General features: G+C 23.6%; 1 protein-coding gene and 1 non-coding gene across 3 annotated transcripts; both read right to left on the reverse strand.

Annotated features, from left to right (window-relative positions):
* Positions 1-1,018: 1,018 nt before the first annotated feature.
* On the reverse strand, positions 1,019-1,121 carry LOC114165676. The gene has a single exon (XR_003599753.1). It is a non-coding gene; the product is annotated as a small nucleolar RNA Z279/snoR105/snoR108 (small nucleolar RNA).
* Positions 1,122-2,420: 1,299 nt separating this feature from the next.
* On the reverse strand, positions 2,421-3,842 carry LOC114180802 (chaperone protein DnaJ-like). 2 transcript variants are annotated; one of them, XM_028067093.1, is made up of 5 exons: positions 3,616-3,842; positions 3,414-3,520; positions 3,251-3,314; positions 3,022-3,118; positions 2,421-2,876 (listed from the first exon to the last, which is right to left on the reverse strand). In XM_028067093.1, the coding sequence occupies exons 1-5, from the start codon at positions 3,662-3,664 to the stop codon at positions 2,798-2,800; spliced, it is 396 nt and encodes a 131-aa protein (XP_027922894.1). In that variant the 5' UTR covers positions 3,665-3,842; the 3' UTR covers positions 2,421-2,797. The 2 variants fall into 2 exon arrangements, with proteins under 2 accessions (XP_027922894.1, XP_027922901.1); XM_028067100.1 differs by having other exon boundaries at positions 3,414-3,511; positions 3,616-3,822.
* Between the last annotated feature and the right edge of the window lie 21,526 nt (positions 3,843-25,368).

Here is a 25,368-nt window from a genome sequence, read left to right on the forward strand (position 1 = left end):
CAATTGGTGCACTTAAACTAATTTGGGTACGTAATTGAGACTTTTTTTAAACCGGGTACCAATTAGAAACTTCAGTACCAAACTGGGTACTATGCGACTAATTATACCTTTTATTTTTGAAGTGATTACTTTTAAAATTTAATTATTTTTTATTACTTGATATTTTCTAAAAATTTAATTATTTATTTAAATTTAAATAACCATCACAATAAAAAATTACATACAAAATATAAAAAAAAAAAACTTTTTTTATAAACTTTTTTTATAAAATTATTTATATTTACTTTTCATACATATAAACTAAACATGTATTTTTACAAATAGTAAATAAAAATAATTATAAATTAAATTTTTAAAATATGTAATAATAAAAATTAATTAATAAAAAATTGTAATTAGTAATTGATTAAAATTATTTTATAATAATAAAAATATTATTTTTTATTTAATAAATATATTATTTTGTAATTATTATATTTATTAAAATTTTCCTAAATTTTTATAAATACACGTCTCAATTATCCAGTTTCATTTCTTTTTTTTCTCATTTTACTTTTCATTTTCACATCCTAAACGAATTATTTTTAATATATCTTTCGCAAGTGCTGTCTCTGTAAAAGAATTCAAGTTTAAGTGTCACTGAAAATAAAAATAGTTGGAAAAGAGAAAACCTTTATATTGGAGGGAGTGCACATAGTCCACTTTTATTATGTTTTTAAAACGTCACAATTTATTTGAACATGTGCAATAAAAGACTATCACTTGAAAAAACAACAAAATAATGCTTTGAATCCACTGGCATAACATTAGTGACGATAATAAAACATTCCTAGAAAAAATCATTACATAATTTGAAAGTAGAAGATAAATTAAATTAAAATATTAAAATAATTAAATTATATATAAATAAATAAATAAAAATAAAATAATTATAATTAACTAATATAAATAATAAAAGAATTATAATAAATTAAAAAATTTATCTAACTTCAGAAGAAATTAATAATGGCATTAAATAGGGATCAGATAGGTCAAAAAGAGAGTGCCCACTGTCGTAACCAGGCTGGGGCAGACACCCCTCTTGCATATTAAATGCAAGCATTTGCCACTCATCACATCCCGTTAACTGCCTGAAGGATCATGCTTTAGAAGGATAAAACTTTAAATAATTATAGGTCCTGGTTTAGCTCTATTACATAGTATTGGCGATGTGGGACTATTTTACTTCATACCACATGTTCCTCGGGACATGATAAGGTTGCAAAAAATCTAGTTAAAACAGGCTGAATCAAAGTTACTGTTTGATGAATTAGCATAGAATATTTGGATATGATCCATCTAATTACAGAACTACAGCATTTGGTCCATCCACAATTTATGACTTGGGCACCAAGTGAATTTTTATCAATCCTAAACATCCTATAGTATTAGTAGTAGTAAGGAAAATGTTCAAGACTTGAGATCAAAAGTTGAACTATATTATTTTAACAGTCTTCAGGTCTTCATAGTATTATACGGTTATCACTCACAACACGGTGAAGCCTAATCATATTCTCTGTGGAACATTACTGATGTTCCAACTTCAGTATTAATATTCTAATTCCAGAACCTGAAAAATAGCATTTTTTGTTTCCTTTATTTACTTTTAGTCTAATCCTCTCAACTCTACTAACATTCTTGTGCAAAACTGAACAATTGATCAATCATTAGTAGAGTTGCTGTCATGAAGTTCTGGAAGATCCTCAAGAGGCAGATCCAGTAGTTCTGTAGAAAAATACTTGGAGAAACAATTGAAGTTTGTGTCCGAAGATTTCTCACTCCACTCCTTGAGGATGCTAATGAGCTCAACCATTTCCTCGCCCTTTTTCTGATTTTATGAAATTCTGAGGGGGTTTGGTGATGAATTTGTAAGCAGATATAGGGAAGATATTAAAGAAATATGATAACACTGGTGCACTACTTCGCTTGTTTTTTATCCAAACAAAGTCCCTGATGCATGTTCTAAAAAACTTGCTGAAATTGATAACATGAACACTTTCATCAGCAGAAGATTAAGTGTGGTTGGATTACTGTTTGAGCATTCAAAAGTCACTTGAAGAACATTCAGAATCACACTGACTTGTTTGGCAATTTCTTTTTATGTTTCATTGAGTATTAAAGTATTAAAGAGATCCAAAGTGTGATTATATTCAAAGCAATCTTTTCCATGCATTGGATAAAGTTTCAGTTTCATTCAACCAAATCTAACTTTTTCAACGGTAAACACACACTAACTTGGAATAAATTAGGAGTTGAATTCAACTCTAAGCTAGCATCTTCTCACTGCCTCTTCTGCATCACTAGACTTTATAATAGGTTTAAAAATTCTTCTACTTATATACTACTTATCTTATTTTTTGTACTTAATATAAAACTTCCAATTCACCTTGAATTGTGTTCCCCTTGTATATTTGATGACCATCATAAAAGAAACAAACCCAAACTTGAAAATTGAAGCATGCCTTGTACAAGAGTATTCCCCCAAGTGCTTAAAATATATAGTCCCACGTTGGATTGAGTAACTTTAAGTAATTTCAAAAGGACTAGCAGAGCTAATATGATGAGTTTTGTTTAAATGAAAGGAATCTCAGAGAGCTGTCGCAGCCACACTGTTATGTTTTTTGTTTTTAAACAACCATTGAAGTCTTCAAGTGAACTTACAAGTACCAAATATAAAATCTGCAGAGTGAAAGTGTTGAAGACATGTATATGTGTGCACAGACATATAAGTATTCACAGCAATTCAAGGACTTTGTTCCTACTGATCGTAAGTGCTCAAGAAGCCACCAACAAAGCCTGCACCATTGCAATTTCCGCATAACATCTCCTTCCTTCCTCTACAAAAAACAGAAAAGATTGTAAGGTGAAAAACAAAATGTTGTTCATACACCATTCAAAATTCAAAGACAAACCATTGAAGAAGTGAAATTTTAGAATGTATGAGATAGAACACAAGCAAAATGGAATGGTTTATTTAGGTACCCGCAAAGCCAACAGGAGTCACCAGCTTTAAACTGTCCATTGAAAATATCAACAGAGTTCACCCCATTGCCTTTGCATTGAGAGCATTGAACTGCTCCTGTTAATCACACAACAAAACCAAAACTTTCAAATCATAGATACTTTTCTTTTCTTTTTCTTTTTGTCTTTTTAAGTGTACTATTTCAAATCCTTTATACATCTTCTGGTTCTAAAGTCACAAGCATCTTACCATTCCCATCACAGTCAGCACAAATCACACTATTCGGTTTGGTGTTTCGGTCTTCTTTTGCAGCCTGTGTGAATAGAAACTGACATTAGCTTATACAAACATGGGATTTGAATCTCCTCGTGTGTCATTTCTAAAGGAAACTTATTTGCAAATGAAAATGTACCTTAACAATGACAGGGCGATATTTGGTAGTGAGAGGGCCAATAAACACATAATTGACTCCAATATGCTTTGAATTTGCATGGCTTTCTATGCTAACACCTAAGGATTCTAAAGTTTGAGCACAGAAATAGCTTACTTAGAATCAAACGACGAATATAAAGATATAACACAATACAGAAATTAATATATGCAGACGGGTGAACCTGATGGTGGTGTAGCTCTTGGGGAACTTAGGCACAGGGCAGGAAACATTGGAAGATTTAGAGTATAATAAGACTGTAATTTGTTTAAGTTTGACAGCGTAATGAACAATTGAAGTGATAAGGTTAGATAATTAGGAGCTGTTGGAGACTCAGAATGAGAAAAATGGATTGAGATATTAGTGAGATATTTTTTTCTTTTCTATGGTAAGAATGGAGCTCAATTATGTTATGTCCCAACTCGTTTTGATTCTAGAATGATTATTCAGTCCTGTAGGACCCACTCACTCACTTTGAAGGCGATGTTGTATGGAGCATTAAAATTTGAAATCCACTCTGTTTTATTTTGTGTATATCAATTTTCATTTTAATACATGTAAAATAATTAAAATAGCAAAACTTTTTTTCAACTTTAATTAATAAATAAAAATATTTGAATGTAAAATTTTAAATGTTAACATAGTTGAAGTGTATATTAGAAAACGTAATTTTTAAAAATATATAATTTTCAAATATCAAGTATTTCTATACTACTTTTACATTCGGTATTTATGAATATTTATTAAAATGAAAAGGTAAATACAAAGAAAAAAATAAAATTAAATATTTCATTACATGTATGTGTGTTTGTTTGTATTTTGATTGCTATTGCCATTTAAACAAATTTAAAAAACGCAACAAACTTTCACCCCTAGTGTAACCCCATTACCTTCATATATTGTTTCACAAAAGTGCAAAATTGGTATTTAAACTGTATGTTATTTATAAAATCTCATAAATATACATTAAAATATATACAAAAACATATAAATTTGTTATTTATGACATTAATAAAACTACTTTAATATATTATATTCATAGTAAAAAAATAAATAGTTGTCAAACATGAATATTTGAATAATTCTTAATTTGTATTACTTAGTTTCAATTATTTACACGTTAAAACATGGTCACGACATGTCAAAATATTCGCATAAAGAACATACAAGTAAATTATCTAAATTCATTAGTATACAAAATAATTATTAATCTAGAATATTATTAAAGAAGTTTTTAAAAAATCTCATGAAATTGGATTTCTCTTAAACTCACATAATTAATAAAACATCCATCGATTTTTCATCACATAATATTTTCATCTACATCTATGTTCACCGCATAATATTTTCATCTACATTATATTATCAATCATTCATTTGTGTTTTAATATCAATTGGTCACTTGATCTTAACATTCACTTAATCATTGATACATGATTCCTCCTAAACCACCTTCTTATGACTTTTCAAAATTTTCATTTTTATAATTCACTATGCATTCATTTTCCAAAACACAATGAACATCAAAGGTTATAATACAAATACTAATCAATCTAAAATAATTTGTTATATATATATATATATATATATATATATATATATATATATATATATATATATATAATTGAAATTATACCTCTTTTATGTGACATTCAAACACTATTTTCAAATATATCTCATGTAAAAATAACATTATAAAAACTTAACTCAAATTAGTAAATCTCGCTGAACTCGTTGTTTTCTATAAGATTTAATATATTAAGAAATTACAAGTACCCATGTAGTATAATTTTCATCACATGTAATACTTGTCAAAATAATTCTCATTCCCAAATCAATCCATATCTATACCAAAAGGAATGAAAGGCCAAATCCGGGAGCATCCTCCTTTATTTTCCTATCTAAAAACATCATGTTGGTATGAATGCAATTTAAGGCAAGTTTTCCACTTTAGATTTTGTATTAGTCTTTCATCTCATACTGTCAATGATTTTTTTATTTATGTAATTTTAAATGGTTCCCAATGTTCCATGTCACTGTAGTTCTCTAAGGCATTTTCTTTCTAACACTTAACATTCAGAAGTTTTGACGAACGCCATATCAAAATTTAAAAGTCTAATAATGTATAGAGGTGGCAATTTGGCCCAGCCCACAGGATTGGGTCCTGGGCCATGTGGACTAGGGCCAAAAAAGCCCACATTGAAAAAAAAACCCCTATCAAAGAAGTCCACAGGGCTAAAAACTTTACAAAAGCCCTGTGGGCTTGGGCCAACCCATGGGCTTTCATCTTTCACATGAAAAATATATTATTTTTTAAAATATATTACTATCTGTGGGACAGACCAAACAAACCGGACAAACACGACAACCATAATAGGTCGAACAACTCGAACCTGCATGACGACCTCGACAAGAACAACGACTTGAACGGGCCCGGTGATCCCAAAAGGCCCAACGACCCGAACGGGCCCGACGACCCGGACGAGCCCGACGACCAGGACAAACCCGACGACTAGGAAAAACCCGACAATACGGACGGGCAAAACGACATGAATAGGTTTTCTTAAATTTTATTTTCTTCAACTTTTTGAATTCTTTTTTAAAATTTTATCAACTTCTTGATCCTTTTCAAATCTTTAATTATATTCTTGAAATAGTTTTTGCAAAATTTTACTCATCATATTGAGTTCTTCTCTTAAAATTTTGAAAATCTTTTTCTTGAAATCTATGTTATCATTTTTCCTAATTTTTTTAAACTTTTCAATTTCATTAACTTCTTGAATTACTTATTTTTACACTTTCTTTACTTAGCTTTCTTTTCTTCAATTTTATTTTCTTAAACTTTTTCAATTCTCTTTAAAGTTTTTATCAACTTCTTGATTCTTTTCAAATCTTTAATTATGTTCTTGAAATGGTTTTTGCAAAATTTTACTCATCATATTGAGTTCTTCTCTTAAAGTTTTTAAAATCTTTTTCTTGAAATCTATTTTCTGACTTTTTCTAATTTTTTTAAACTCTTAATTTTCATTAACTTCTTGAATTACTTATTTTTACACTTTCTTTACTTAGTTTTCTTTTCTTGAATTTTATTTTCTTAAACTTATTCAATTCTTTTTAAAGTTTTTAGCAACTTCTTGAGCCTTTTCAAATCTTTAATTAAATTCTTGAAAATGATTTTTGCAAAATTTTACTCATCATATTGGGTTTTTCTCTTAAATTTTTTAAAATCTTTTTCTTGAAATCTATTTTCTCACTTTTCCTAATTTTTTAACCTCTTCATTTTCATTAACTTCTTAAATTACTTATTTTTACACTTTCTTTACTTAATTTTCTTTTCTTCAATTTCATTTTCTTAAACTTTTTGAATTTTTTTTAAAGTTTTTATCAACTTCTTGATACTTTTCAAATCTTTAATTATGTTCTTGAAATGGTTTTTGCAAAATTTATCTCATCATATTGAGTTCTTCTCTTAAAGTTTTTAAAAAATTTATTGAAATCTATTTTCTCACTTTTCCACATTTTTTTAAACTCTTAATTTTCATTAACTTCTTGAATTACTTATTTTTACACTTTCTTTACTTAGTTTTATTTTCTTCAATTTTATTTTCTTCAATTTCATTTTGTTAAACTTTTTGAATTTTTTTTTTTAGTTTTTATCAACTTCTTCATACTTTTCAAATCTTTAATTATGTTCTTGAAATGGTTTTAGCAAAATTTTACTCATCATCTTGAGTTCTTCTCTTAAAGTTTTTTAAATCTTTTTCTTGAAATCTATTTTCTCACTTTTCCTAATTTTTTTAAACTATTAATTTTCATTAACTTCTTGAAATACTTATTTTTACACTTTCTTTAATTAGTTTTCTTTTCTTGAATTTTATTTTCTTAAACTTTTTAAATTCCTTTTAAAAATTTTATCAACTTCTTGAGCCTTTTCAAATATTTAATTAAATTCTTGAAATGATTTTTGCAAAATTTTACTCATCATATTGAGTTTTTCTCTTAAAGTTTTTAAAATATTTTTATTCAAATCTATATTCTCACTTTTCCTAATTTTTTAACCTCTCCATTTTCATTAACTTCTTAAATTACTTATTTTTACACTTTCTTTACTTAATTTTCTTTTCTTCAATTTCATTTTCTTAAACTTTTTGAATTTTTTTTAAGTTTTTATCAACTTCTTGATACTTTTCAAATCTTTAATTATGTTCTTGAAATGTTTTTATCAAAATTTTACTCATCATATTGAGTTCTTCTCTTAATGTTTTTAAAATTTTTTCTTGAAATCTATTTTCTCACTTTTCCTAATTTTTTTAAACTCTTTATTTTCGTTAACTTCTTGAATTACTTATTTTTACACTTTGTTTACTTAGTTTTCTTTTCTTCAATTTTATTTTCTTAAACTTTTTCAATTCTTTTTAAAGTTTTTATCAACTTCTTGATCCTTTTCAAATCTATAATTATGTTCTTTAAATGGTTTTTGCAAAATTTTACTCATCATATTGAGTTCTTCTCTTAAAGTTTTCAAAATCTCTTTCTTGAAATCTATTTTCTCATTTTTCCTAATTTTTTTAAACTATTGATTTTCATTAACTTCCAATTACTTATTTTTACACTTTCTTTAATTAGTTTTCTTTTCTAGAATTTTATTTTCTTAAACTTTTTAAATTCCTTTTAAAGTTTTTATCAACTTCTTGATCCTTTTCAAATCTTTAATTATGTTCTTGAAATGGTTTTTGCAAAATTTTACTCATCATATTGAGTTCTTCTCTTAAAGTTTTTAAAATCTTTTTCTTGAAATCTATTTTCTCACTTTTCCTAATTTTTTTAAACTCTTCATTTTCATTAACTTCTTGAATTACTTATTTTTACACTTTCTTTACTTAGTTTTCTTTTCTTGAATTTTATTTTCTTAAACTTTTTCAATTCTTTTTAAAGTTTTTATCAACTTCTTGATCCTTTTCAAATCTTTAATTATGTTCTTGAAATGGTTTTTGCAAAATTTTACTCATCATATTGAGTTCTTCTCTTAAAGTTTTTAAAATCTTTTTCTTGAAATCTATTTTCTCACTTTTCCTAATTTTTTTAAACTCTTCATTTTCATTAACTTCTTGAATTACTTATTTTTACACTTTCTTTACTTAGTTTTCTTTTCTTGAATTTTATTTTCTTAAACTTTTTCAATTCTTTTTAAAGTTTTTATCAACTTCTTGATCCTTTTCAAATCTTTAATTATGTTCTTGAAATGGTTTTTGCAAAATTTTACTCATCATATTGAGTTCTTCTCTTAAAGTTTTTAAAATCTTTTTCTTGAAATCTATTTTCTCACTTTTCCTAATTTTTTTAAACTCTTCATTTTCATTAACTTCTTGAATTACTTATTTTTACACTTTCTTTACTTAGTTTTCTTTTCTTGAATTTTATTTTCTTAAACTTTTTCAATTCTTTTTAAAGTTTTTATCAACTTCTTGATCCTTTTCAAATCTTTAATTATGTTCTTGAAATGGTTTTTGCAAAATTTTACTCATCATATTGAGTTCTTCTCTTAAAGTTTTTAAAATCTTTTTCTTGAAATCTATTTTCTCACTTTTCCTAATTTTTTTAAACTCTTCATTTTCATTAACTTCTTGAATTACTTATTTTTACACTTTCTTTACTTAGTTTTCTTTTCTTGAATTTTATTTTCTTAAACTTTTTCAATTCTTTTTAAAGTTTTTATCAACTTCTTGATCCTTTTCAAATCTTTAATTATGTTCTTGAAATGGTTTTTGCAAAATTTTACTCATCATATTGAGTTCTTCTCTTAAAGTTTTTAAAATCTTTTTCTTGAAATCTATTTTCTCACTTTTCCTAATTTTTTTAAACTCTTCATTTTCATTAACTTCTTGAATTACTTATTTTTACACTTTCTTTACTTAGTTTTCTTTTCTTGAATTTTATTTTCTTAAACTTTTTCAATTCTTTTTAAAGTTTTTATCAACTTCTTGATCCTTTTCAAATCTTTAATTATGTTCTTGAAATGGTTTTTGCAAAATTTTACTCATCATATTGAGTTCTTCTCTTAAAGTTTTTAAAATCTTTTTCTTGAAATCTATTTTCTCACTTTTCCTAATTTTTTTAAACTCTTCATTTTCATTAACTTCTTGAATTACTTATTTTTACACTTTCTTTACTTAGTTTTCTTTTCTTGAATTTTATTTTCTTAAACTTTTTCAATTCTTTTTAAAGTTTTTATCAACTTCTTGATCCTTTTCAAATCTTTAATTATGTTCTTGAAATGGTTTTTGCAAAATTTTACTCATCATATTGAGTTCTTCTCTTAAAGTTTTTAAAATCTTTTTCTTGAAATCTATTTTCTCACTTTTCCTAATTTTTTTAAACTCTTCATTTTCATTAACTTCTTGAATTACTTATTTTTACACTTTCTTTACTTAGTTTTCTTTTCTTGAATTTTATTTTCTTAAACTTTTTCAATTCTTTTTAAAGTTTTTATCAACTTCTTGATCCTTTTCAAATCTTTAATTATGTTCTTGAAATGGTTTTTGCAAAATTTTACTCATCATATTGAGTTCTTCTCTTAAAGTTTTTAAAATCTTTTTCTTGAAATCTATTTTCTCACTTTTCCTAATTTTTTTAAACTCTTCATTTTCATTAACTTCTTGAATTACTTATTTTTACACTTTCTTTACTTAGTTTTCTTTTCTTGAATTTTATTTTCTTAAACTTTTTCAATTCTTTTTAAAGTTTTTATCAACTTCTTGATCCTTTTCAAATCTTTAATTATGTTCTTGAAATGGTTTTTGCAAAATTTTACTCATCATATTGAGTTCTTCTCTTAAAGTTTTTAAAATCTTTTTCTTGAAATCTATTTTCTCACTTTTCCTAATTTTTTTAAACTCTTCATTTTCATTAACTTCTTGAATTACTTATTTTTACACTTTCTTTACTTAGTTTTCTTTTCTTGAATTTTATTTTCTTAAACTTTTTCAATTCTTTTTAAAGTTTTTATCAACTTCTTGATCCTTTTCAAATCTTTAATTATGTTCTTGAAATGGTTTTTGCAAAATTTTACTCATCATATTGAGTTCTTCTCTTAAAGTTTTTAAAATCTTTTTCTTGAAATCTATTTTCTCACTTTTCCTAATTTTTTTAAACTCTTCATTTTCATTAACTTCTTGAATTACTTATTTTTACACTTTCTTTACTTAGTTTTCTTTTCTTAAACTTTTTCAATTCTTTTTAAAGTTTTTATCAACTTCTTGATCCTTTTCAAATCTTTAATTATGTTCTTGAAATGGTTTTTGCAAAATTTTACTCATCATATTGAGTTCTTCTCTTAAAGTTTTTAAAATCTTTTTCTTGAAATCTATTTTCTCACTTTTCCTAATTTTTTTAAACTCTTCATTTTCATTAACTTCTTGAATTACTTATTTTTACACTTTCTTTACTTAGTTTTCTTTTCTTGAATTTTATTTTCTTAAACTTTTTCAATTCTTTTTAAAGTTTTTATCAACTTCTTGATCCTTTTCAAATCTTTAATTATGTTCTTGAAATGGTTTTTGCAAAATTTTACTCATCATATTGAGTTCTTCTCTTAAAGTTTTTAAAATCTTTTTCTTGAAATCTATTTTCTCACTTTTCCTAATTTTTTTAAACTCTTCATTTTCATTAACTTCTTGAATTACTTATTTTTACACTTTCTTTACTTAATTTTCTTTTCTTAAACTTTTTCAATTTTTTTAAAGTTTTTATCAACTTCTATTTAAAGTTTTTATCAACTTCTTGATCCTTTTCAAATCTTTAATTATGTTCTTGAAATTTTTTGCAAAATTTTACTCATCATTTGAGTTCTTCTTTAAAGTTTTTAAAATCTTTTTCTTGAAATCTATTTTCTCACTTTTCCTAATTTTTTTAAACTCTTTTTTCATTAACTTCTTGAATTACTTATTTTTACACTTTCTTTACTTAGTTTTTTTTTTGAATTTTATTTTCTTAAACTTTTTAATTCTTTTTAAAGTTTTTATCAACTTCTTGATCCTTTTCAAATCTTTAATTATGTTCTTGAAATGGTTTTTGCAAAATTTTACTCATCATATTGAGTTCTTCTCTTAAAGTTTTTAAAATCTTTTTCTTGAAATCTATTTTCTCACTTTTCCTAATTTTTTTAAACTCTTCATTTTCATTAACTTCTTGAATTACTTATTTTTACACTTTCTTTACTTAGTTTTCTTTTCTTGAATTTTATTTTCTTAAACTTTTTCAATTCTTTTTAAAGTTTTTATCAACTTCTTGATCCTTTTGATCAAATCTTTAATTATGTTCTTGAAATGGTTTTTGCAAAATTTTACTCATCATATTGAGTTCTTCTCTTAAAGTTTTTAAAATCTTTTTCTTGAAATCTATTTTCTCACTTTTCCTAATTTTTTTAAACTCTTCATTTTCATTAACTTCTTGAATTACTTATTTTTACACTTTCTTTACTTAGTTTTCTTTTCTTGAATTTTATTTTCTTAAACTTTTTCAATTCTTTTTAAAGTTTTTATCAACTTCTTGATCCTTTTCAAATCTTTAATTATGTTCTTGAAATGGTTTTTGCAAAATTTTACTCATCATATTGAGTTCTTCTCTTAAAGTTTTTAAAATCTTTTTCTTGAAATCTATTTTCTCACTTTTCCTAATTTTTTTAAACTCTTCATTTTCATTAACTTCTTGAATTACTTATTTTTACACTTTCTTTACTTAGTTTTCTTTTCTTGAATTTTATTTTCTTAAACTTTTTCAATTCTTTTTAAAGTTTTTATCAACTTCTTGATCCTTTTCAAATCTTTAATTATGTTCTTGAAATGGTTTTTGCAAAATTTTACTCATCATATTGAGTTCTTCTCTTAAAGTTTTTAAAATCTTTTTCTTGAAATCTATTTTCTCACTTTTCCTAATTTTTTTAAACTCTTCATTTTCATTAACTTCTTGAATTACTTATTTTTACACTTTCTTTACTTAGTTTTCTTTTCTTGAATTTTATTTTCTTAAACTTTTTCAATTCTTTTTAAAGTTTTTATCAACTTCTTGATCCTTTTCAAATCTTTAATTATGTTCTTGAAATGGTTTTTGCAAAATTTTACTCATCATATTGAGTTCTTCTCTTAAAGTTTTTAAAATCTTTTTCTTGAAATCTATTTTCTCACTTTTCCTAATTTTTTTAAACTCTTCATTTTCATTAACTTCTTGAATTACTTATTTTTACACTTTCTTTACTTAGTTTTCTTTTCTTGAATTTTATTTTCTTAAACTTTTTCAATTCTTTTTAAAGTTTTTATCAACTTCTTGATCCTTTTCAAATCTTTAATTATGTTCTTGAAATGGTTTTTGCAAAATTTTACTCATCATATTGAGTTCTTCTCTTAAAGTTTTTAAAATCTTTTTCTTGAAATCTATTTTCTCACTTTTCCTAATTTTTTTAAACTCTTCATTTTCATTAACTTCTTGAATTACTTATTTTTACACTTTCTTTACTTAGTTTTCTTTTCTTGAATTTTATTTTCTTAAACTTTTTCAATTCTTTTTAAAGTTTTTATCAACTCTTGATCTTGATCCTTTTCAAATCTTTAATTATGTTCTTGAAATGGTTTTTGCAAAATTTTACTCATCATATTGAGTTCTTCTCTTAAAGTTTTTAAAATCTTTTTCTTGAAATCTATTTTCTCACTTTTCCTAATTTTTTTAAACTCTTCATTTTCATTAACTTCTTGAATTACTTATTTTTACACTTTCTTTACTTAGTTTTCTTTTCTTGAATTTTATTTTCTTAAACTTTTTCAATTCTTTTTAAAGTTTTTATCAACTTCTTGATCCTTTTCAAATCTTTAATTATGTTCTTGAAATGTTTTTGCAAAATTTTACTCATCATATTGAGTTCTTCTCTTAAAGTTTTTAAAATCTTTTTCTTGAAATCTATTTTCTCACTTTTCCTAATTTTTTTAAACTCTTCATTTTCATTAACTTCTTGAATTACTTATTTTTACACTTTCTTTACTTAGTTTTCTTTTCTTGAATTTTATTTTCTTAAACTTTTTCAATTCTTTTTAAAGTTTTTATCAACTTCTTGATCCTTTTCAAATCTTTAATTATGTTCTTGAAATGGTTTTTGCAAAATTTTACTCATCATATTGAGTTCTTCTCTTAAAGTTTTTAAAATCTTTTTCTTGAAATCTATTTTCTCACTTTTCCTAATTTTTTTAAACTCTTCATTTTCATTAACTTCTTGAATTACTTATTTTTACACTTTCTTTACTTAGTTTCTTTTCTTGAATTTTATTTTCTTAAACTTTTTCAATTCTTTTTAAAGTTTTTATCAACTTCTTGATCCTTTTCAAATCTTTAATTATGTTCTTGAAATGGTTTTTGCAAAATTTTACTCATCATATTGAGTTCTTCTCTTAAAGTTTTTAAAATCTTTTTCTTGAAATCTATTTTCTCACTTTTCCTAATTTTTTTAAACTCTTCATTTTCATTAACTTCTTGAATTACTTATTTTTACACTTTCTTTACTTAGTTTTCTTTTCTTGAATTTTATTTTCTTAAACTTTTTCAATTCTTTTTAAAGTTTTTATCAACTTCTTGATCCTTTTCAAATCTTTAATTATGTTCTTGAAATGGTTTTTGCAAAATTTTACTCATCATATTGAGTTCTTCTCTTAAAGTTTTTAAAATCTTTTTCTTGAAATCTATTTTCTCACTTTTCCTAATTTTTTTAAACTCTTCATTTTCATTAACTTCTTGAATTACTTATTTTTACACTTTCTTTACTTAGTTTTCTTTTCTTGAATTTTATTTTCTTAAACTTTTTCAATTCTTTTTAAAGTTTTTATCAACTTCTTGATCCTTTTCAAATCTTTAATTATGTTCTTGAAATGGTTTTTGCAAAATTTTACTCATCATATTGAGTTCTTCTCTTAAAGTTTTTAAAATCTTTTTCTTGAAATCTATTTTCTCACTTTTCCTAATTTTTTTAAACTCTTCATTTTCATTAACTTCTTGAATTACTTATTTTTACACTTTCTTTACTTAGTTTTCTTTTCTTGAATTTTATTTTCTTAAACTTTTTCAATTCTTTTTAAAGTTTTTATCAACTTCTTGATCCTTTTCAAATCTTTAATTATGTTCTTGAAATGGTTTTTGCAAAATTTTACTCATCATATTGAGTTCTTCTCTTAAAGTTTTTAAAATCTTTTTCTTGAAATCTATTTTCTCACTTTTCCTAATTTTTTTAAACTCTTCATTTTCATTAACTTCTTGAATTACTTATTTTTACACTTTCTTTACTTAGTTTTCTTTTCTTGAATTTTATTTTCTTAAACTTTTTCAATTCTTTTTAAAGTTTTTATCAACTTCTTGATCCTTTTCAAATCTTTAATTATGTTCTTGAAATGGTTTTTGCAAAATTTTACTCATCATATTGAGTTCTTCTCTTAAAGTTTTTAAAATCTTTTTCTTGAAATCTATTTTCTCACTTTTCCTAATTTTTTTAAACTCTTCATTTTCATTAACTTCTTGAATTACTTATTTTTACACTTTCTTTACTTAGTTTTCTTTTCTTGAATTTTATTTTCTTAAACTTTTTCAATTCTTTTTAAAGTTTTTATCAACTTCTTGATCCTTTTCAAATCTTTAATTATGTTCTTGAAATGGTTTTTGCAAAATTTTACTCATCATATTGAGTTCTTCTCTTAAAGTTTTTAAAATCTTTTTCTTGAAATCTATTTTCTCACTTTTCCTAATTTTTTTAAACTCTTCATTTTCATTAACTTCTTGAATTACTTATTTTTACACTTTCTTTACTTAGTTTTCTTTTCTTGAATTTTATTTTCTTAAACTTTTTCAATTCTTTTTAAAGTTTTTATCAACTTCTTGATCCTTTTCAAATCTTTAATTATGTTCTTGAAATGGTTTTTGCAAAATTTTACTCATCATATTGAGTTCTTCTCTTAAAGTTTTTAAAATCTTTTTCTTGAAATCTATTTTCTCACTTTTCCTAATTTTTTTAAACTCTTCATTTTCATTAACTTCTTGAATTACTTATTTTTACACTTTCTTTACTTAGTTTTCTTTTCTTGAATTTTATTTTCTTAAACTTTTTCAATTCTTTTTAAAGTTTTTATCAACTTCTTGATCCTTTTCAAATCTTTAATTATGTTCTTGAAATGGTTTTTGCAAAATTTTACTCATCATATTGAGTTCTTCTCTTAAAGTTTTTAAAATCTTTTTCTTGAAATCTATTTTCTCACTTTTCCTAATTTTTTTAAACTCTTCATTTTCATTAACTTCTTGAATTACTTATTTTTACACTTTCTTTACTTAGTTTTCTTTTCTTGAATTTTATTTTCTTAAACTTTTTCAATTCTTTTTAAAGTTTTTATCAACTTCTTGATCCTTTTCAAATCTTTAATTATGTTCTTGAAATGGTTTTTGCAAAATTTTACTCATCATATTGAGTTCTTCTCTTAAAGTTTTTAAAATCTTTTTCTTGAAATCTATTTTCTCACTTTTCCTAATTTTTTTAAACTCTTCATTTTCATTAACTTCTTGAATTACTTATTTTTACACTTTCTTTACTTAGTTTTCTTTTCTTGAATTTTATTTTCTTAAACTTTTTCAATTCTTTTTAAAGTTTTTATCAACTTCTTGATCCTTTTCAAATCTTTAATTATGTTCTTGAAATGGTTTTTGCAAAATTTTACTCATCATATTGAGTTCTTCTCTTAAAGTTTTTAAAATCTTTTTCTTGAAATCTATTTTCTCACTTTTCCTAATTTTTTTAAACTCTTCATTTTCATTAACTTCTTGAATTACTTATTTTTACTTTCTTTACTTAGTTTTCTTTTCTTGAATTTTATTTTCTTAAACTTTTTCAATTCTTTTTAAAGTTTTTATCAACTTCTTGATCCTTTTCAAATCTTTAATTATGTTCTTGAAATGGTTTTTGCAAAATTTTACTCATCATATTGAGTTCTTCTCTTAAAGTTTTTAAAATCTTTTTCTTGAAATCTATTTTCTCACTTTTCCTAATTTTTTTAAACTCTTCATTTTCATTAACTTCTTGAATTACTTATTTTTACACTTTCTTTACTTAGTTTTCTTTTCTTGAATTTTATTTTCTTAAACTTTTTCAATTCTTTTTAAAGTTTTTATCAACTTCTTGATCCTTTTCAAATCTTTAATTATGTTCTTGAAATGGTTTTTGCAAAATTTTACTCATCATATTGAGTTCTTCTCTTAAAGTTTTTAAAATCTTTTTCTTGAAATCTATTTTCTCACTTTTCCTAATTTTTTTAAACTCTTCATTTTCATTAACTTCTTGAATTACTTATTTTTACACTTTCTTTACTTAGTTTTCTTTTCTTGAATTTTATTTTCTTAAACTTTTTCAATTCTTTTTAAAGTTTTTATCAACTTCTTGATCCTTTTCAAATCTTTAATTATGTTCTTGAAATGGTTTTTGCAAAATTTTACTCATCATATTGAGTTCTTCTCTTAAAGTTTTTAAAATCTTTTTCTTGAAATCTATTTTCTCACTTTTCCTAATTTTTTTAAACTCTTCATTTTCATTAACTTCTTGAATTACTTATTTTTACACTTTCTTTACTTAGTTTTCTTTTCTTGAATTTTATTTTCTTAAACTTTTTCAATTCTTTTTAAAGTTTTTATCAACTTCTTGATCCTTTTCAAATCTTTAATTATGTTCTTGAAATGGTTTTTGCAAAATTTTACTCATCATATTGAGTTCTTCTCTTAAAGTTTTTAAAATCTTTTTCTTGAAATCTATTTTCTCACTTTTCCTAATTTTTTTAAACTCTTCATTTTCATTAACTTCTTGAATTACTTATTTTTACACTTTCTTTACTTAGTTTTCTTTTCTTGAATTTTATTTTCTTAAACTTTTTCAATTCTTTTTAAAGTTTTTATCAACTTCTTGATCCTTTTCAAATCTTTAATTATGTTCTTGAAATGGTTTTTGCAAAATTTTACTCATCATATTGAGTTCTTCTCTTAAAGTTTTTAAAATCTTTTTCTTGAAATCTATTTTCTCACTTTTCCTAATTTTTTTAAACTCTTCATTTTCATTAACTTCTTGAATTACTTATTTTTACACTTTCTTTACTTAGTTTTCTTTTCTTGAATTTTATTTTCTTAAACTTTTTCAATTCTTTTTAAAGTTTTTATCAACTTCTTGATCCTTTTCAAATCTTTAATTATGTTCTTGAAATGGTTTTTGCAAAATTTTACTCATCATATTGAGTTCTTCTCTTAAAGTTTTTAAAATCTTTTTCTTGAAATCTATTTTCTCACTTTTCCTAATTTTTTTAAACTCTTCATTTTCATTAACTTCTTGAATTACTTATTTTTACACTTTCTTTACTTAGTTTTCTTTTCTTGAATTTTATTTTCTTAAACTTTTTCAATTCTTTTTAAAGTTTTTATCAACTTCTTGATCCTTTTCAAATCTTTAATTATGTTCTTGAAATGGTTTTTGCAAAATTTTACTCATCATATTGAGTTCTTCTCTTAAAGTTTTTAAAATCTTTTTCTTGAAATCTATTTTCTCACTTTTCCTAATTTTTTTAAACTCTTCATTGAATTACTTATTTTTACACTTTCTTTACTTAGTTTTCTTTTCTTGAATTTTATTTTCTTAAACTTTTTCAATTCTTTTTAAAGTTTTTATCAACTTCTTGATCCTTTTCAAATCTTTAATTATGTTCTTGAAATGGTTTTTGCAAAATTTTACTCATCATATTGAGTTCTTCTCTTAAAGTTTTTAAAATCTTTTTCTTGAAATCTATTTTCTCACTTTTCCTAATTTTTTTAAACTCTTCATTTTCATTAACTTCTTGAATTACTTATTTTTACACTTTCTTTACTTAGTTTTCTTTTCTTGAATTTTATTTTCTTAAACTTTTTCAATTCTTTTTAAAGTTTTTATCAACTTCTTGATCCTTTTCAAATCTTTAATTATGTTCTTGAAATGGTTTTTGCAAAATTTTACTCATCATATTGAGTTCTTCTCTTAAAGTTTTTAAAATCTTTTTCTTGAAATCTATTTTCTCACTTTTCCTAATTTTTTTAAACTCTTCATTTTCATTAACTTCTTGAATTACTTATTTTTACACTTTCTTTACTTAGTTTTCTTTTCTTGAATTTTATTTTCTTAAACTTTTTCAATTCTTCTTGATCCTTTTCAAATCTTTAATTATGTTCTTGAAATGGTTTTTGCAAAATTTTACTCATCATATTGAGTTCTTCTCTTAAAGTTTTTAAAATCTTTTTCTTGAAATCTATTTTCTCACTTTTCCTAATTTTTTTAAACTCTTCATTTTCATTAACTTCTTGAATTACTTATTTTTACACTTTCTTTACTTAGTTTTCTTTTCTTGAATTTTATTTTCTTAAACTTTTTCAATTCTTTTTAAAGTTTTTATCAACTTCTTGATCCTTTTCAAATCTTTAATTATGTTCTTGAAATGGTTTTTGCAAAATTTTACTCATCATATTGAGTTCTTCTCTTAAAGTTTTTAAAATCTTTTTCTTGAAATCTATTTTCTCACTTTTCCTAATTTTTTTAAACTCTTCATTTTCATTAACTTCTTGAATTACTTATTTTTACACTTTCTTTACTTAGTTTTCTTTTCTTGAATTTTATTTTCTTAAACTTTTTCAATTCTTTTTAAAGTTTTTATCAACTTCTTGATCCTTTTCAAATCTTTAATTATGTTCTTGAAATGGTTTTTGCAAAATTTTACTCATCATATTGAGTTCTTCTCTTAAAGTTTTTAAAATCTTTTTCTTGAAATCTATTTTCTCACTTTTCCTAATTTTTTTAAACTCTTCATTTTCATTAACTTCTTGAATTACTTATTTTTACACTTTCTTTACTTAGTTTTCTTTTCTTGAATTTTATTTTCTTAAACTTTTTCAATTCTTTTTAAAGTTTTTATCAACTTCTTGATCCTTTTCAAATCTTTAATTATGTTCTTGAAATGGTTTTTGCAAAATTTTACTCATCATATTGAGTTCTTCTCTTAAAGTTTTTAAAATCTTTTTCTTGAAATCTATTTTCTCACTTTTCCTAATTTTTTTAAACTCTTTTTCATTTTCTTCATTTTCAAACTTCTTGAATTACTTATTTTTACACTTTCTTTACTTAGTTTTCTTTTCTTGAATTTTATTTTCTTAAACTTTTTCAATTCTTTTTAAAGTTTTTATCAACTTCTTGATCCTTTTCAAATCTTTAATTATGTTCTTGAAATGGTTTTTGCAAAATTTTACTCATCATATTGAGTTCTTCTCTTAAAGTTTTTAAAATCTTTTTCTTGAAATCTATTTTCTCACTTTTCCTAATTTTTTTAAACTCTTCATTTTCATTAACTTCTTGAATTACTTATTTTTACACTTTCTTTACTTAGTTTTCTTTTCTTGAATTTTATTTTCTTAAACTTTTTCAATTCTTTTTAAAGTTTTTATCAACTTCTTGATCCTTTTCAAATCTTTAATTATGTTCTTGAAATGGTTTTTGCAAAATTTTACTCATCATATTGAGTTCTTCTCTTAAAGTTTTTAAAATCTTTTTCTTGAAATCTATTTTCTCACTTTTCCTAATTTTTTTAAACTCTTCATTTTCATTAACTTCTTGAATTACTTATTTTTACACTTTCTTTACTTAGTTTTCTTTTCTTGAATTTTATTTTCTTAAACTTTTTCAATTCTTTTTAAAGTTTTTATCAACTTCTTGATCCTTTTCAAATCTTTAATTATGTTCTTGAAATGGTTTTTGCAAAATTTTACTCATCATATTGAGTTCTTCTCTTAAAGTTTTTAAAATCTTTTTCTTGAAATCTATTTTCTCACTTTTCCTAATTTTTTTAAACTCTTCATTTTCATTAACTTCTTGAATTACTTATTTTTACACTTTCTTTACTTAGTTTTCTTTTCTTGAATTTTATTTTCTTAAACTTTTTCAATTCTTTTTAAAGTTTTTATCAACTTCTTGATCCTTTTCAAATCTTTAATTATGTTCTTGAAATGGTTTTTGCAAAATTTTACTCATCATATTGAGTTCTTCTCTTAAAGTTTTTAAAATCTTTTTCTTGAAATCTATTTTCTCACTTTTCCTAATTTTTTTAAACTCTTCATTTTCATTAACTTCTTGAATTACTTATTTTTACACTTTCTTTACTTAGTTTTCTTTTCTTGAATTTTATTTTCTTAAACTTTTTCAATTCTTTTTAAAGTTTTTATCAACTTCTTGATCCTTTTCAAATCTTTAATTATGTTCTTGAAATGGTTTTTGCAAAATTTTACTCATCATATTGAGTTCTTCTCTTAAAGTTTTTAAAATCTTTTTCTTGAAATCTATTTTCTCACTTTTCCTAATTTTTTTAAACTCTTCATTTTCATTAACTTCTTGAATTACTTATTTTTACACTTTCTTTACTTAGTTTTCTTTTCTTGAATTTTATTTTCTTTTTTTCAATTCTTTTTAAAGTTTTTATCAACTTCTTGATCCTTTTCAAATCTTTAATTATGTTCTTGAAATGGTTTTTGCAAAATTTTACTCATCATATTGAGTTCTTCTCTTAAAGTTTTTAAAATCTTTTTCTTGAAATCTATTTTCTCACTTTTCCTAATTTTTTTAAACTCTTCATTTTCATTAACTTCTTGAATTACTTATTTTTACACTTTCTTTACTTAGTTTTCTTTTCTTGAATTTTATTTTCTTAAACTTTTTCAATTCTTTTTAAAGTTTTTATCAACTTCTTGATCCTTTTCAAATCTTTAATTATGTTCTTGAAATGGTTTTTGCAAAATTTTACTCATCATATTGAGTTCTTCTCTTAAAGTTTTTAAAATCTTTTTCTTGAAATCTATTTTCTCACTTTTCCTAATTTTTTTAAACTCTTCATTTTCATTAACTTCTTGAATTACTTATTTTTACACTTTCTTTACTTAGTTTTCTTTTCTTGAATTTTATTTTCTTAAACTTTTTCAATTCTTTTTAAAGTTTTTATCAACTTCTTGATCCTTTTCAAATCTTTAATTATGTTCTTGAAATGGTTTTTGCAAAATTTTACTCATCATATTGAGTTCTTCTCTTAAAGTTTTTAAAATCTTTTTCTTGAAATCTATTTTCTCACTTTTCCTAATTTTTTTAAACTCTTCATTTTCATTAACTTCTTGAATTACTTATTTTTACACTTTCTTTACTTAGTTTTCTTTTCTTGAATTTTATTTTCTTAAACTTTTTCAATTCTTTTTAAAGTTTTTATCAACTTCTTGATCCTTTTCAAATCTTTAATTATGTTCTTGAAATGGTTTTTGCAAAATTTTACTCATCATATTGAGTTCTTCTCTTAAAGTTTTTAAAATCTTTTTCTTGAAATCTATTTTCTCACTTTTCCTAATTTTTTTAAACTCTTCATTTTCATTAACTTCTTGAATTACTTATTTTTACACTTTCTTTACTTAGTTTTCTTTTCTTGAATTTTATTTTCTTAAACTTTTTCAATTCTTTTTAAAGTTTTTATCAACTTCTTGATCCTTTTCAAATCTTTAATTATGTTCTTGAAATGGTTTTTGCAAAATTTTACTCATCATATTGAGTTCTTCTCTTAAAGTTTTTAAAATCTTTTTCTTGAAATCTATTTTCTCACTTTTCCTAATTTTTTTAAACTCTTCATTTTCATTAACTTCTTGAATTACTTATTTTTACACTTTCTTTACTTAGTTTTCTTTTCTTGAATTTTATTTTCTTAAACTTTTTCAATTCTTTTTAAAGTTTTTATCAACTTCTTGATCCTTTTCAAATCTTTAATTATGTTCTTGAAATGGTTTTTGCAAAATTTTACTCATCATATTGAGTTCTTCTCTTAAAGTTTTTAAAATCTTTTTCTTGAAATCTATTTTCTCACTTTTCCTAATTTTTTTAAACTCTTCATTTTCATTAACTTCTTGAATTACTTATTTTTACACTTTCTTTACTTAGTTTTCTTTTCTTGAATTTTATTTTCTTAAACTTTTTCAATTCTTTTTAAAGTTTTTATCAACTTCTTGATCCTTTTCAAATCTTTAATTATGTTCTTGAAATGGTTTTTGCAAAATTTTACTCATCATATTGAGTTCTTCTCTTAAAGTTTTTAAAATCTTTTTCTTGAAATCTATTTTCTCACTTTTCCTAATTTTTTTAAACTCTTCATTTTCATTAACTTCTTGAATTACTTATTTTTACACTTTCTTTACTTAGTTTTCTTTTCTTGAATTTTATTTTCTTAAACTTTTTCAATTCTTTTTAAAGTTTTTATCAACTTCTTGATCCTTTTCAAATCTTTAATTATGTTCTTGAAATGGTTTTTGCAAAATTTTACTCATCATATTGAGTTCTTCTCTTAAAGTTTTTAAAATCTTTTTTTCAAATCATATTTTCCACTTTAAATATAATTATTTATTAATTTTAAACTTAACTTATTTACAAACTTTTTTTTATAAAATGATTTATCTCTTTCTTTTTTTTATTTGTCAACAGTTATTCTCTCATTTTTTCTGGTATATTTATTTTATTTTAATAAATAATTTTAGTTTATATATTAACTTAATAACATTACATTATCATCATCTACTATATTTATCAAATTAAATATTGAATAATTTAGGTTTAAATACATTTTCGTCCTTATTTTCGTAGTGTTTGTTGCGGATGGTCCTTATTTTGACAAAATGTTTAAAATAGTCATCATTTTTACCGAATGTTTAAAATGGTCCTCATTTTCGCAATTCGTGTTTTATTTGGTCATTTTCTGTGACACCGTTTAAATCAGTAATAGAGCAATGTACATGTGTCACTGTTTGTATTAAGTTGCATTGGGGTGTGTTACATGTACTGTACAGGTGTGGTAATTCATAAACCATAACATCACAACAATCCAAGCACAAACAAACCCCAAAATATAATTACGAAAACCCTAACCTACGAGCAAACACAACCCAGAAAACCCTAAACCCACTTACCTCGTTGATGATGATTAACTGGAAAATTGAAATGAAGAGCGCGACTGCAATCCAACGATGAAATGACAAGTATTAGCTACTTCCTCTGCAAATTCGAGCTCAAGAAAGACGATTATGAAGAAATCGCCTCCAACAATGAAGAGCGCGACTGCAATCCAACTTAAGCCCTAATTGCAAAAATTCTCCCAAATTGAAAAGTTAACATTAATTAGTCATTTGTACAGTACACGTAACACACCTCAATGCAACGTAATACAAACAATGCCACTTGTATAATGCTCCGTTACTGATTTAAACGGCATCACAGAAAATGACCAAATAAAATACGAATTGCGAAAATAAGAACCATTTTAAATATTCAGTAAAAATGAGGACCATTTTATACATTCTGTCAAAATGAGAACCATCCACAACAAACACTACGAATATGAGGATGAAAAAGATATTTAAGTCAATAATTTAAAATGAAGATAGATATGAAAATAGGAGATAAGATAACATACACACTCATTATATCTTCGTACTGTATTTGAAAAGTTAAATATAATTATATTACTAAGTTGGAAAATTTTTGTAAAAATGGAGAAAATTCAAAGAATACCCCATACTCATTTGTTCTTCTGCTTGATTGTGTTTTCAGAATACACTAATTTTAATATTTTAAAATATATTATCAACTTTTATTAATGTATTAAAATTAATATACACTATAAGCGTATAAAACAATAATACTAAAGTTCTACCAAAGAAACTTAACTGAGAATATGTTCTGACAAGATTTGTGGTCTTTGTTTCTAAATATTGATTTTTTTAATTTTTGGGAGTCGGTGGTGCCATTGTGGGTACCCCTAATCGTGTCCATGCTAAAGCCTATTCTGCTGTTGGTGCTGTTTGAAGGAAAGCCATGAGCATGTGGAGAATTAAATGATTTATATTTAACCTGTTTATAGTTCCAATGGCAGATAAGGATAAGAAGAAGATAATTTTTTAGACTCGCTCCTATCTTTTAAATTGAGGAAAAATTATAAATTTAGTGTACTTTTTGTTGTAATTTATTGATATGATAAATATTAAAAAAAAATAACCGTAGGTAATTTGTAGTTAAAATGAATAATTTTCCAATTAAAAAGTAATGTCTCGATGTATAGTTAGCTTATTTTAATTGGATAAATAGTATTTTTCAGCATAACTTCTACTTTTTTTTTAATTTGATATACTAATATTTCACGATTAAGAGGAGTGAATCGGTTTTGACAATCTTTACCCAATTTTAACATTTTCAAAATTGTTTTGAAAAACCTTGTTAAAGTAATTGAAACAATATAATTAGATGTTTAAAGTTTAGATTATTTATACCATGTCAAAAATATAAAGGAGAAGATAAAATTACACAGAAAATATTTATACTGGTTCGATTTTTTAGAGTCTACATCCAGTTTCTCCTAGCAAACCACAATTAAAGAATTATTTCACAACATCTCAAAGACTTACAAGATTTACAAAGTTACATAGCAAATCTTAACTCTAAGAAAAGAAAACTATACAAGCAAAGTTATACCACACACTCGTTTCAAACAAAATAGCAAGCTTAGACCATACACTTGCTTCAAACACAATCAACCAATAATACAATGAATTTCAAACTAAAACAGAATACAAAAATACAACTTAGAAATCAGATTGAATACACATTTGTCAAATTTTGAGTTTCCAGTTCCAAGAAAATATTCAGCCCACTTTCTTTTTCTTTTGGTTGAAAAACGTTAATGCAGCAAGTGCAGTGATCTATTTTTATATGAATCAGCAGCTGTCTGAAAATACCTAGTTGACTAGATTATTTGGCTAGTTGACTAGAATAGTATCTTAGTCGATTATCAAGACAACA

Source organism: Vigna unguiculata, chromosome 1 (assembly GCF_004118075.2).
Source record: "Vigna unguiculata cultivar IT97K-499-35 chromosome 1, ASM411807v1, whole genome shotgun sequence".
Taxonomy (NCBI): Eukaryota; Viridiplantae; Streptophyta; class Magnoliopsida; order Fabales; family Fabaceae; genus Vigna; species Vigna unguiculata.

Coding starts and splice junctions, on each gene's coding strand:
- LOC114180802 (XM_028067093.1), bottom strand. CDS start 3,664: ATGTTTCCTGCCCTGTGCCTAAGTTCCCCAAGAGCTACACCACCATCA. Junction 3,119..3,250: donor TGCTGACTGTGATGGGAATG/GTAAGATGCTTG, acceptor TGTGATTAACAG/GAGCAGTTCAATGCTCTCAA. Junction 2,877..3,021: donor GACTCCTGTTGGCTTTGCGG/GTACCTAAATAA, acceptor TGTTTTTTGTAG/AGGAAGGAAGGAGATGTTAT.